Source organism: Pongo abelii, chromosome 8 (assembly GCF_028885655.2).
Source record: "Pongo abelii isolate AG06213 chromosome 8, NHGRI_mPonAbe1-v2.0_pri, whole genome shotgun sequence".
Classification (NCBI taxonomy): Eukaryota; Metazoa; Chordata; class Mammalia; order Primates; family Hominidae; genus Pongo; species Pongo abelii.
This window is the reverse complement of record NC_071993.2, coordinates 28,647,106-28,661,895: the sequence shown is the minus strand read 5'-3', so window position 1 is coordinate 28,661,895 and position 14,790 is coordinate 28,647,106. Positions and strand designations below refer to the sequence as shown.

Sequence of the window (14,790 nt, the reverse complement as noted above, 5' to 3'; positions counted from 1 at the left end):
AAAAAAAAAAAGTTGCTCTAGGTGGATCTAGATGCATCACTTTGTAGGAAGGACTTTGAAAACATTTCCATGTGTTGGCCTCTATGTTTTCTGAAGTAGTTGAGGTCTTCTGCTGAGCATGAGGTGGTGATAACAACACTAAATGTTTTATTTGTTCATTCAGCAGATGTTTATTAAGGATTTATTTGGTGGGGATGGTAAACAATATAATACTCCTGCCCTCGTGGTGCCTCTATGTGGTGGGTGATACAGCCATTAAACAGTGTTTTGGCTAGTTGTCTAATTATGATTTTTAAGTATTATGAAGGAGATGTACAGGATGCTGTGGAACATGAAAGTGGGAACCCTGATCCTCCAGGATCAGGGGTGGCTTTCTGGACGAAGCGCTGTTTGAGCCAAGCTCTGAAGGATAGATCAGGATTCCTCTCGGCTTCAACTAAAGGAGAGAGTTGCAGGCGGACAGGGCAGGGTTCAGATCACACAGACCCTTGTAGACTAGGTAAAAAAAAAAATCCTTTTTTTTTTTCCCTTGAGATGCAGTCTCACTCTGTCACGAGGCTGGAGTGCAGTGATGCAATCTTGGCCCACTGCAACCTCTGCCTCTCAGATTCAAGCGATTCTCTTGCCTCAGCCCCCCAAGTAGCTGGGACTACAGGCACCCACCACCATGCCCAGCTAATTTTCGTATTTTTAATAGAGACAGGGTTTTGGCATGTTGGCCAGGCCGGTCTTGAACTCCTGATATCAAATGATCCACCTGCCTTGGCCTCCCAAAGTGCTGGGATTACAGGTGTGAGGCACTTTTTTCAGCTCCATGTAAAGATTTTAATCTTTTTTGGAAGACCGACTGGAAACTACATATCCAAGAATGTCAAGCACGGATGCAACAGGACCAGAATAACTCCTGAAAAGACCTTTCTGGCTGCCAGTTGATGCTAGATAATGTGGAAGGACAGCAGATGTAAGGCAGATGAAAGGCTTTTTCAGGACAGGAGGCAAAATGGGTATTGTGGCAGCAGTGGCAATATCAGATCTGATAGATCTGAAGAATGTTTAGGAGGTGAAATTGGCAGCCTTTGTTGGTTGTTTCCAGGGATATAAAAGAGAGAAGTGACCAGGAGGCTCCCAGGTGTGGGTAGCGAGGAGCCTGGAGAAAAATTGAAATTGCCATCATGGGGATCTAAGAAATCCAGCTGATAAGGAAAACATAAAATGGTTGCTGGAGCACACGAAGGTCCTGGTTTATGCATGGAGACCAGGAATGCATGATGTTACTGCTGTCCAGGGGCTGCATGGGTTTTCTGCACTCAGTAGCTCAGCAGTGGGTATGGAGAGAGGCCGTTGGGTTGGTCTTAGATGGGAGGTTTCATTGGCAAGTGTGATAAAGGACAAATGTAAGAGAGATGAAGACATTAACAAAATCGTAGAAGTGAAATGTCCTTATATGACCATAGGTGTGGGAAGAATAACTGAGTGAGTGATCCAAGAAGATCAGAGAATGATACCATACTGGGGAATTTGGGTTTAATGTTTTCATAGTGAATCAGCTCCTAGCGATGGCAAAGGCCAGGTGTGCCATGTCATGGTTGAAGTGAAGTAGAGAGGGAGGTCACCAGAGATCAGGAAGTCCGAGGTTGCATTTGGAAGTGATTTCTACATGGATATTGATGTCACCCAAGACGATGGCAGGATTTGGGGTACAGGGAATGACAAGGGTCAGGTGCTAGTCATAGAGAGTGGTTTCCACAGGGGCAGGACTGCCCACTGGGGGGCGTTATGGACATTGTTAGGGAACTTTTTTTGATGTCAAAATGGCTGATGGGTAGAGGGATGTAGACTTGACCCTTCTATAGAACAAAGATCTGACTGCATCCCACATGACTTCAACATGCTATGCTAGACATTCAAGGACTGAGTAGATGACGCAGCATGTGGTGGGGTTTCTAGAAAAGCAAACTGTCTGGCGCACTGAAGCACTGTCTCATCCCACATACTATTCTTTATTTTATTTTATTTTATTTTTGAGACAGAGTCTCGCTCTGTCGCCCAAGCTGGAGTGCAGTGGTGCAATCTTGGCTTACTGCAACCTCCGCCTCCCTGGTTCAAGCAATTCTGCTGCCTCAGCCTCCCGAGTAGCTGGGACTACAGGTGCCTGCCACCATGCCTGGCTAATTTTTGTATTTTTAGTAGAGACAAGGTTTTACCATGTTGGCCAGGTTGGTCTCAAACTCCTGACCTCAAGTGCTCTACCTACCTCGGCCTCCCAAAGTGTTGGGATTATATGTGTGAGCCACCGTGCCAGACCCCATGTACTACTCTTGGGTAAGCTCAGGTCATTTGTATTGTTTTCTTCACTTTGATAGCCTTGACATGCTATCCTTAGTTGTTTCCTTCTTTCCTTATCATATTCAAGGAAGTCTGATCTGTGGTTTCTTTCCAAATGCTAGGTCTTATTCCTGGGTTTACGTGTACCACTGGGCTTTTGTTTTCCTGTTCTTTCTTGTGCAGAATAGCTCCTGATCTTTTAAATCCAAACTTATTTATTATTAAGTAGGGGCAAACATCTGACTTGGTTAGGTTTTCTGCTCTAGTCATGCCAAGAATTTACATATTGAAATACATATTGCTTTATTATAAATTATTTTTTCTCCTTTCATATATTATTTTTAGTTAGATCAATGTATTAATTTGGAAGGGAGAATTATGTTGATAAGTTATATTAGCAATTAATTCCATTTCAGGATATAAATGGGGTATTATGGCATATTTATTATAAGAGGGAGAATTGAGAGTTGCTGTCTTACAGAAAAGGGAAAGTTGCCAGAGAATTGATACTGGCCAGCAGTGTGGAGAAAGGTTGAAGTTGGTAGTGAATGACCACCTGGGGACAGGTGTTTTTATACAAGGGTCAGGGACCTAGAAATGGCATTAGAGCAAGAACAGCGCAGTCCCCAACTTCCCCCTCTTCGTCTTTGCTCATCCTTTTTCCTCCACCTGGGATGCCGACCCTACTTCTCTTTACACCTGCATGTTCTCCATTGTATGGTGTAAAACCTTATTCTTTCAAAGCCACCTGTGACCTCCTCAGGGTGGAAGAAGACATAGGCAAGGCAGTGAACAGTCAAGTACCTGGACACTGTGCTAGGCACTGTGCACGCGTTCTCAGTTCTCATTCATTCTACCCAAGAAGGAGAGGGAACAGGCACACTTTTAGAATTAAAATGAAATCTAATTACGCCCCTGGCTTTCCCTTCCAGTATCACCAGGTGAGGGCATAGCAGATGGGAAGAGACGTGACTCTACCTGACAGCAGTGTGGTCCTGTAGCTTTTGTCACCCGCTGAACCACACCATCCTTAAATGGACCCTGATGGCAGCATTGTGAGAAGCTTTTAGGTGGAAAGCAATGCTGGAAAGGGGGGACTTAGCCTGTCTAACTTTTTATTTCAGACTCATATTTGAAACTGCTCTTTGTGTTTTGTTTTTCTGGCCCCAGCCTCATGATTAACCAGTGACTTTCTTTAAGATCAAAGTCAATTTGTCATCTTTTGTTGTCCACAGAGTCTACTGTATGCCTTGCTCTTTATAGGTGTCCAGTGTGTATACATTGATTGAGTAAAGTGTGTAAGGTCTATGCAAGTTTTCAAATGCTTAAGGAAGTCTATAGTGCAGGAAAAGGTCTTAGCACATGTAAATGTGGCTGATTGTTTAGCAGACGTAAAATGCATAACTGAATTTGCATCCCAAATAAAGTCAGGGTGAAAGGTTTTGTTTTATTAACACTTAAAAACATTTAAAATTGACATTTTCACTATCTGCATTATGCAATTGAATTTTCTTAGGCAGACATTTTTTTAGGCTCTTGTGGGTGGCTTATTATTTGGTAATACTTAAATACTCTTTTTTTTTGTTTGTTTTTGTTTTGAGAGGGAGTCTCACTCTGTCGCCCAGGCTGGAGTGCAGTGGGGCCATCTTGGCTCACTGCAAGCTCCGCCTCCCGGGTTCACGCCATTCTCCTGCCTCAGCCGCCCGAGTAGCTGGGACTACAGGCACCCGCCACCACGCCTTGCTAATTTTTTTTGTATTTTTAGTAGAGATGGGGTTTCACCGTGTTAGCCAGGATGGTCTCGATCTCCTGACCTCGTGATCTGCCCACCTCGGCCTCCCAAAGTGCTGGGATTACAGGCATGAGCCACTGCACCCAGCCTAAATACTCTAGAATATGTCTCATTTAAACATAAATCTTTCTATCCTTTTTGAGGAAAAGGTGAGGATTTCAATTGAAAAAGTAAAAAAGCAACAAAAGAAATCTAGCATTTTCTTAAGTTCAAGTTAACAGAAAATAATCTCTTAGGATGCAAAGCTGGATCCATGTTTTCAGTCTGTCTTAGAGACTCATGTCAGTTACAGAAATGTTTATGTGGTGTTTTGTCCGATAATGAATTTCTGTTACCCTGTTTTTCAGGTCCTGTGGGAGTAGGGCTGAATGAACTGAAACGAAAGCTGCTGATCAGTGACACCCAGCACTATGGCGTGACAGTGCCCCGTGAGTTCTGTGCTATTCAGTGTTCCTATGACTACATTTGTAATAATTTTAAATTTTTTTTAATTATTTACAAAAATTTTTAACTTGTTTTTAAAATTTTTTGGGTACATGGTAGGTATATATATTTATGGGGTACGTGAGTTTTTTTTTTTTTTGAGACGGAGTCTCACTCTGTTGCCAGGCTGGAGTGCAGTGGCGCAATCTCAGCTCACTGCAACCTCTGCCTCTTGGGTTCAAGCGATTCTCCTGCCACAGCCTCCCAAGTAGCTGGGAGTACAGGCACGTGCCACCACACCCAGCTTATTTTTTGTACTTTTAGTAGAGACAGGGTTTCACTACGTTGGCCAGGATGGTCTTGATCTCTTGACCTCGTGATGCACCTGCCTCGGCCTCCCAAAGTGCTGGGATTACAGGCATGAACCACCACACCTGGCTGAGGTATTTTGATACAGGCATGAAATGCTGAAATAAGCACGTCATGGAGAATGCGGTATCCATTCCCTCAAGCATTTATCCTTTAAGTTACAAACAATCCAATTACACTCATTGTTTTAAAATATACAATTAAGTTGTTATTGACTATAGTGACCCTGTTGTGCTATCAAATAGATCTTCTTCATTCTTTGTGACTATTTTCTTTTTGTACTCATTAATAATAATTGCTTAGTACTTACCAAGCACATATGGTATCAAGCACTGTTCTGAGCACTCACTCATCTAGACCTCCCAGCTGCCCCAAGAAGTATATAGTGACATTATTGCCATGTTGCAGAGGAGGAAACCAAGGCAAAAGTGGTTAAAGGATTTGCCCTAAATTACACAGATTTTTGGCAGAATATTTGTTAATCACAGCTTCCCTACTCTTAGGTTTTTATGGTGAATTTTAGTACACATATGACATCAAATTATTACTTACAAATTTTCTTCTAAATAAATGTCTAACAATTCTGTTTCCTAAAATAAGTGCTAATGTTTTCCAGAGTTTTTCACCAGCTTTAAGATTAGAAGAATCAAATCACAGAGAGCTGAAGGAGACTTATTATAATATAAACCGTTCTTAATTACTTTTTATATGTAGTAATTGGCAGATGGTGTTAAATGGGCTTTTCGTGGCTATATAGTTTAAATATGGTAAGCTTCTTTTCAGTACACAGAATTAGATTTATTTTTATAAAAGTGGTTTTCATAGGCATTCTTACAAATAAAATGTGATGCTTGAAACATTTTTATCTGCAGAATAAAGGCCATTTGACTACTTAATATGTTGATATTAGAAAGCTGTCTAAAAGGCTAAATTGAAATGTTGGCTTTTTCAAGAGGTTTTAGTACTGTTTTAAAAAATTTACTTGTATATTGCCCTTAGCCATCGATGTTCTCTAGTTTTGGAAGAGTTCAACTTTATTTTAAAATTATAGTTTTCTGTGACCTCCAGTTCCTTCTTTTTACTACATTTTTCCAAATTATTGTTTGTAATCATTTTCAGTCACAAGTTATAGGACTGCTGCTTTCTACCAACAGAGATGAAAGTTAATGAAAATGTGGAACTAGACAGTTTTTTTGCCTGTAATTATTCACCTCTCTTACAAAAGCTGAATTGCAATATATAAGTTGTTAGAAAATTTTACAAAATAACTTTTAAGCTTACAGGTGAGCAATTATAGAAGAGACCTAGAAGATGCAAAAACAGATTACAAAGAAAAAAAAAACAAATTTTTAAACTTCCTACTGTGTATTCATCTCCTTTGATTGTCTTAATTTTTGTAGCCTTCCCAGTCAAGTATAAGATGGTTGATATTATCTCTATTTCACAGAGAAGGAGATAGGGATAGAAAGGATATGCTGACTTGAGTTCCATAGATGATAGGTGCACTTGGATTCGAAACCAGGTTTTTTTTTGATACCAGTTCTCATGTTCTTCCTCCTATATTAGCACTAGCAGTCCTTTAAAACTACAGACTATCTTTGTTGTACTCTAGTAAGTAGTCAAAACTGACTTCTTTTGAAGATGAGAAATATCCATAAGCCAATCTATCCCACGTAACTCCCTATCAGAGATGTGATATTATGGAAAGACCTAGGGGAGCAAACACACTTTAGCCTCAATTTACCCAGCTGTTTAAATGTTTGCCTCTGAAGTTGTTATAGAAGTTGACAATATTACAGAGAGGTTGTGGGACTGGGACTCTCCAAAGAAATCCCCAAAGTAGTTATTTTTCATTCTGATTTACTTCTAGACAGATGTTGATGTCAAAATATCTTCATATAGTAATGTTTCACTGGCTTGCCTGATGATAAGAATCTCATGGAGTTCTATAAAAAGATATGCCCAAGTATCTGTATTTATAGGATGTTTGGAAAATACTGCATCAAACCAGGGTGATTTAATTAATTAAAGAAGAATATATTTTAAGAGTAATTTTAGAATTTCAGATAGTTTTGCTTTGTGAAATATTTTGGGCAGAGTCTTGAATATTGGAGAAAAATGATTGCTTTGCTTATACCACCAGTATTTTTTGATGTTTATTTCTGTAATTCTCTTTTTGAAAGCATGTCTTACATATCCACCAGAAAAAGTTATGGAGCAAAGGAACTCCTGCACACTGCTGGTGGGAATGTAAATTAACACAATCATTTTGGAAAACTAAGTAGCAGTATCCACTAAAGCTGAGCAAACACATACCCTTGACCCAGCACCGCTCCTACTGCACACCCGATGGAAATGCATAAGTACGTTCACCAAAAGACACGTACTGAGCTATTCTTAGTCATTATTCGTAAGAGCTCAGAACTGAAAACTACTCAAATGCTTATCATTTGAATGAATAAGTAAAATGGAGAAGTAAAGTATAGTATATGCATACAATGGAATGCTGTAAAGCAATGAGAATGAACAATCTGCAACTACATGCAACAATAAGAATGAATCCCGCAAATGTGTTGAACAAAAGGAGGCAGACACAAGAGAATGAATGAGGCAGTGTGATTTCATTTTTATAATTGCAATAAAGGCAACATTCATGTGTGCTGTTAGAAATCTCAAGGATTTGGGTTAGAACAGGAACTCAAGAGGTGATTCTGGAGTGCTAGCAATTTTCTGCTTCTTGTTAGAGTGCTGGCTACATGGGGGTGTTAAACCTGTGAAAAGTAAGGAAGATATATACACTTTTATGTGTATATCTCAGTTATTGTATCATACTCAGGCTTTAAATGTTAAAAAGAAATAATAGTTTAACTGTAGTTTGCTGATTTTCTGGTTTTCCTAAAGTGCTATAGTTATGTAAATATTTCAAGAGGAAGCTGAGTGATTTTACATGGGACCTCTATGTACTATTTTTGTAACTACTTGTGAATTTGTAATTACTTTAATTTAAAAACATTATTTAAATGGATGCTAAATCAGGTACTGAGCTAAAATGGCTGAATGAGCTATATGAAATGTTTAAAAATTATCCATGTAATAATATTAAACATTCAAAGTTGCTTTTCAAGAGAGTTGTGGCTGAAACCCTTGCTTTCTGTCTTTTGCTCCTCTGTGAGAAGTTTCTTATTGATTGATTGATTGTAGAGATGAAGTCTCACTATGTTGCCCAGACTAATCTCAAACTCCTGGCCTCAGGTGATCCTCCTGCCTCAGCCCCCCAAAGTGCTGAGATTACAGGTGTGAGCCAACATGCCCAGCCTGTGGGAAATTTGCTCCTTGAAAAGCAACATAAACATTGTTTTAAGGCTATATAGGTTATCATCAATAAATCTGAATGACTATTAATACAGCCAGTCAAAAGGGTCTCTTGTACATTAAATTAAAATAAAATAGGTAACAAAAAGTATTATGGTAGACATCAAATACTTGATGGATTCCAAAATCTGTGTAGTCTAGAATTTGGGCATTCTTAGTCAACCACATCTGTTAATCACTTTCTGTGGTTCTCAGAAAGATATATATTGCAGTTTTTGTGTTTTTGTAAGTTTTAAAGCATCCATATTCTAGACAACTTCTTTGTCCATACGATACTTCACTTGAATTTTCTTTAAAAAAAAAAAGGCGTTATAACTAGGGTACCAGTTAAATTTTTTTTCCCTATCTTCCCAGGACAGCTATTTTGGGATATTTTGGGGAAGTGGGAAGAGTGCTCCTATTTTGTTTTCTATTTTGCCTTAACTGGTATACACAGTGGGTACTCAGTGAGCTGTGATGGAGTCGTGCCTGCCTTGTGGGTAATATGCACATCTTTCCCTTGGAATCTCCTTCTCATAAGAATTTCAGATCTCTTATTCAGTATTCCTTGTTGTGAATGAGTTCATGAGGTTCCTGTGGAACTCATTACAATTAGGCACTGACATTCTTTGTCAGTAAAATAACATCAGACCTAGGTAATTCAGGTTGATTATGATAAGCAAACAATTTGGTTGTAGACGCATTACCTTTTAAATGCATGTGGCAATGTAATAAATGTCTTGTTCAATTACCCCTTGATGTGGTTCTAAAAATATTTTAACCCTGCTGTGGGATGCCGTGTGTCAGGGAAGTGATCTTTCAACCATGTGTTGCAGATTTTCAACCAAAGTGTCCTGCCTTCATAATTAAAGACAATCTTTTCTCTGTAAGAAAGAAATCAATGCACAGAAAATTCTCAATTTGATTTTCAACAATACTTTTTACTTAGGCTTACTATTTGCTGAAGGAACACTAGCAAATAGCAACAACACAACTGATTAATGAATGAATGAATATTAAGCCTAAACTCCAAAGCAGGGCATTATACTAATTTTAATATATCTCATGTTCTTGGATATTAATTGTGTTATATACACTCAGTAGGGTATTTTTCTGCTGCAAAACTTTAGTCTTTATGATAGAATACAATGTACCAGTTTAGAATACAGTGCACCAGTACTTCATGCTGTTCCTGTAAAGAGTGTGACATTTCATTTTAAAGACTAGCACTACCTTTCATACCTGCAGAACAGGTATGAAAAACTGTTTCAAGAGATCTGAGCATTGTATTAAAATATTCTTGCTAACTAAATAAAAGGGAATTAAACTTTGGGATATAACTTAAATTAGTTGGCTTTTATAAATTCATTACTTTTTCTATTAAGTTACATTTCCCCTACTTCTCAGATTCTTTTTTGTAACATCAAGATGTAATTTGAATAAACTTCACATATTTAAAATGTACAATTACATCAGTTTTAGCATCTGCGTACACATGTGAAAACATCAGCACAGTCAACATAATGAATGTTTCCATCTCAAAAAATTTCCTTGTGCCCTTGGTAATCCAGCCTTCCACCCTGTTCCCAGGCAACCACTCATCTGCATTCTGTCACAATAGATTATTTGGAATGATTTAGTATGTTATCTAAATAGGATTATACAGTATGCATCCACTTTTTTCTTTGCCAGACTTTTCCCACTCAGCATAATGAATGTAAGATTCACCCATGTTGTTTCCTACATCAATAATTCATTCTTTTTCATCCCTTTTCATGCTGAATAGCATTCCATTGTATAGAAATACTACAATTTGTCTATCCATGCACCCGTTGATGAGTATTTAGGGGTTTCTTCCTCTACCCCCATTTTTGGCTATTATAAATAAAGTTATTACAAGGTTTTTGTACAAGTCTTTTGACAAATATGTTTTTGTTTCTCTTGGCCAAATAAGTAGGAGTGGGATGGTGAGGCCATATAGTTTAATTTTTTGAGAAACTACTAAACTGATGTCCAAAGTGGTTATACCATCTTACAGACCTCTAGTAGCGTATGTGAGCTCCAGGTGCTTCACATCCTTGCCAACACTTGGTGTAGTCAGTCTTCTAAATTTTTGTCAATGTAGTAAGTACGTAGTGGTATCTCATACTGCAGTTTGCATTAACTAATGACTAGCATAATTTTATGCAGCAGTCCCCAAACTTTTTGGCATCAGGGACCAGTTTCACAAAATCACGGAAGACAATTTTTCCACAGACAGGGCAGGAGGGGATGGTGTCAGGATGAAACTGTTCCACCTCAGATCATCAGGCATTAGATTCTCATAAGGAGTACCTAATCTAGATCTCTCACACGTGCAGTCCACAATTTCGGTTCCTGCTCCTAATGCCGCTGCTGATCTGACAGGAGGAGGAGCTCAGGTGGTAATGCTCCTTTGCCTGCCCGTCGCTCACCTTCTGTGTGGCCTGGTTCCTAACAGGCCGCAGACTGGTGTGGCCTGGGGATTGAGGACCCCCGATCTTCTTTGGTAAAGTGTGTGTTCAAATCTTTTGACTTTTTTTTTTTTTTTTGGAGACAGAGTCTTGCTCTGTCACCCAGGCTGAAGTGCAGTGGTGTGATCTTGGCTCACTCCAACCTCCACCTCCTGGGTTCAAGTGATTATCCCACCTCAGCCTCCCAAGTAGCTGGGATTACAGGTGTGTGTGCAACCATGCCTGGCTAATTTTTATATTTATAGTAGAGGTGGGGTTTCACCATATTGGCCAGGCTGGTTTCGAGCTCCCGGCCTCAAGTGATCCACCTGCCTCAGCCTCCCAAAGTGTGGGATTACAGGTGTGAGGCACCGTGCCTGGCCCATTTTTTAAAAGTGGACTATTTGTCTCGTTACTGAGTTTTGAGAGTTCTTTACATACTGTTGGATACATGTCCTTCATCTGATAAATGTGTTACACATATTTTCTTCCGGTCTGTGGTTGACCTTTTCATTTTTTTTTAATGGTGTCTTGTAAAAAGCAAAAGTGTTTAATTTTGATGAAATCTAATTTATCATTCTTTCTTTTATGTTTTCTGTTCTATGTAAAAGTTCTTTGCTATCTCAAGGTTGCAAAGACATTCTCCTGTTTTCTTCTGGAAGTTTTACAGTTTTAGGTTTTACATTTAAGTCTTGACCCATTTCGAGTTATTTTTCGTGTTGTTACTTAGCAAACTTGCCTTGCTCCTGATCTCAGGGGAAAACAGCTCCATCTTTTACCATTAATATAACGTTGGCTTTATCAATTTAAGGACATTCCTGTTACTCCTAGTTTGCTGAGACTGTTGTGAATGGTGTCGAAGTTTTTAAAAAATGCTTTTTCTGCATACGTTGAGATGATTGTTTTGTCTGCCATTATTCTCTTAATGTTGTGAATTCTACTGCTTTTCTAATGTTAAGCCAACCTTTGGGGGGTGTGTGTGTGTGTGTGTGTGTGTGTGTGTATTTACTAAATTATGGAAATGATTGAATTTAAGCTACTATTTTATTATTTGTTTTCTGTTTGTCTCTTCTGTATTTTATTGTATTTTTCTGTCTTCTTTTGGATTATTTTAGTGTTTTTTAATTTCCATTTTAATCTACCTATTGACTCTCTGGTGGTATCTCTGGATTAGTTTTTTACTGGTTGCTCTGAATATTAAAGTATGCATATCTAACCATTCATGACCTGCTTGCAGTTTAACTTGGTGTCATTTCACATAAAATACAGAAACCTGGCAGCCATTTAAGACCCTTTCCCCCAGCCTAATCTTTTTGTTTTAGGTGTCAAATGTATTACATTTGCATACATTGAAAACTATCAGACAATATTATAACTTTTCTTTAAAATAGTCATATATATCTTAGTGAACTTAAGAGGAAAAAAGTAGACTTTTACATTTATACAATTATTTGTTCTTTCCTCATTCCTGAATATAGAAGTTTCCTTCTTATCATTTCTCTTCAGCCTAAAAAACTTCCTTGAATATTTCTTTTAGAACAGTTGGCTGTGAATTCTATTAGTTTCTCTTCTTCTGAGAAGGTCTTTATTTTGCCTTTATTCTTGAAACACATTTTGATTAAGTATTTTCCTTTAGTGCTTTAAAGATATTATTTCATTGATTTCTTATTTTTATGATTTATAATAAGAAATCTGTAACAGTTTAAATCATTATTCACTTATGTGTTCTGTGTTTTTTCCTAGCTGCTTTGAGATTTTTTATTTATCTTTGGCTTTTAATAGTTTGATTATAATGTGTCTAGGCATAATTTTTCCCTTCTGAGTGTATCCTGTTTGGGATTTGCTGAGCTGCTGAAATTGGTAAGTTTATGTATTTCACCAAATTATAGAAGTTTGGGGCCTTTATTTCTTCAAACATATTTTTCTGCTCCAATCTCTTTTTTCCTCTCCTTCTAGTACTCCTATGACATATATGTTTTCTCATAGGTCCCTGGAGTTCTGTCTACATTTTTAAAATCTTGTTGTTGTTGTTGTTTAGATTATATAATTTTGTTGCTCTGTCTTCAAGTTCACTGGCTTTTTTTTCTGTCATTCTGTTATTGGGCCCATCTAGTGATTTGTTTCTATTGGATATTTTTATTTTTCAGTTCTACAATTTCTATTTGTTTTTTCCTTTATAGTTTCTGTTCCTCTGCTAAGAATTTTATATTTTTGTTCAATTCAAGTATATTTTCCCTTACCTTTTCAAGCTTAGTTATGGTACCTGTTTGAAAGACTTTGTCTAATCTAACTTCCAGGTCATTCAGGGTTGCCATCTGTTATCTTTCCCCTTGAAAATTGTTGTTTTTTTTTTTTTGGTTCTTTCATGTTGAATAATTTCAGATTGCATTTTGGACATTGTGAATATAATGTTGTATTAACACTAGGTCTTGTTACCATATTCTGGAGAATGTTGGTGTTTTTATTTTAGCTGCCAGCTTCTTTTATCTCACTTACCTTTGTTGTATTGATTTGGGTCTGTTAGGGTGCAAGGATTAGTCTAAGACTTGTGTGCATGGCTCAGATCTCAGCTCAGTTCTTTAAGCCTTTTCTTCGTTGGCTTAGATACGTTTTGTGATACTCTTATTCAGGGATTAGGCTGAAATCTGTACATTCCACTCTCAGTTCATAAGGCCTTTGCCATGCTGGTTTGAGTTTGAACTACATGTATGTAGCACAGAGAGGATTCTTAGACTATTGTTGACTCATACACATAATTGAAGTGTTTTCTTCTCCAGCTTTCTTCTCTCCTGGATTCCCTCCACACTTTTCAACCCACACACAGAATTGAAGTATTTTCTTCTCCAGCTTTCTTCTCTCCTGGATTTCCTCCACACTTTTCAACCCACAAGGACTTTTTCTACCCCTCGTCCCAAGTTCTTTGCACCAGAACGTTAGGGCTTCTATTGGCATTTAGCTGCAGATTCTACCATGCTGCTCTGTGAAGGATTCCCACCATTGGGGCAAAGCTAAGAGGAAAATAAAGTTAAACTCCTCCCCATGCAGTTTGACTCCCCTTTACAGTCTACCTGCTTTACTTGTTTTCAAAGTGTTCAGGTAGTTTCTTGACATCCGTAGTTTTTAGTTGGGATCTGCAGGAAGGATGGCCTGTAGTGGGTTTACATTTGCCATGTCAGCACTGGAGTGCCTTGGGCTATGTTCTTGTTGTCGTTTTAATGAATCCTATATTTTCTGCTCCATTTTAATTCATTAATAAATAATTAGGCAAGATTACTGAAAGGTTAGAAGTTCAGTAGTATTCTAAGATGATGATATTTATAACTTTGCAAAGGAGGAATGAGTAGCACACAGAAGTATTTGGCTTCATTTGGCTGGTAAAACAAAACCTTGATGGCATACCCACTATGTCCCATGAGAAGAAGAGAGTCAAACAATTTCAGAGTTTACCTAACAACTTAGTGGTTAATAGATTGGCTTTAATGAATAAAGATCAATAAAGATAATAAGCACATTATTTGCAAAAAAAAAAAGGTTTCTTTTCCTCAGGAGTTTAAATAGCACCTGATACAAGTGCTATTTAAACTTGTATCAGGTTAGAGAGCCTTCAAAATAGCGAATAATAGCAGAGACATACAATGCAATTAACTTCTTAACCCATCTTCAAATCAATATAATTTTAATAACAGTGGAAAATCTGGATTTATAACAGCTTAGTATATTTTATTAGCTAATTTGCTTTTTAAATACTTTTTAAATCCTGTTGAAAAAATGAATTAAATACCCTTGATTTCTTTTTTAGTATTTTCTTCAAGGTGGCTGATGTGGGCTTTTCTAAACTCCTTTTCATTAAATTGTAGATACCACCAGAGCAAGAAGAAGCCAGGAGAGTGATGGTGTTGAATACATTTTCATTTCCAAGCATTTGTTTGAGACAGATGTACAAAATAACAAGTATGTGGACATTTTTGAGAATTTTCGTGTGACTGTTTTTTATAAGCACATGCCTGTCCAGTTTTAGACAACTGAGAGTTCTCCATTTGAAGTGTATTTTAGTTATCA

At 37.8% G+C, this 14,790-nt stretch overlaps 1 protein-coding gene across 9 annotated transcripts in view; it reads left to right on the top strand.

Annotated features, from left to right (window-relative positions):
- Positions 1-14,790, top strand: part of MPP7 (MAGUK p55 scaffold protein 7) — a 258,770-nt gene that overhangs the window by 235,703 nt on the left and 8,277 nt on the right. For all 9 annotated transcript variants that reach the window (XM_054522122.1, XM_024254266.2, XM_054522123.1 and 6 more), the window contains 2 exons: positions 4,465-4,545; positions 14,589-14,682. In XM_054522122.1, coding sequence (XP_054378097.1) covers positions 4,465-4,545; positions 14,589-14,682 — 175 coding nt within the window. The remainder of the gene's footprint in view (positions 1-4,464; positions 4,546-14,588; positions 14,683-14,790) is intronic.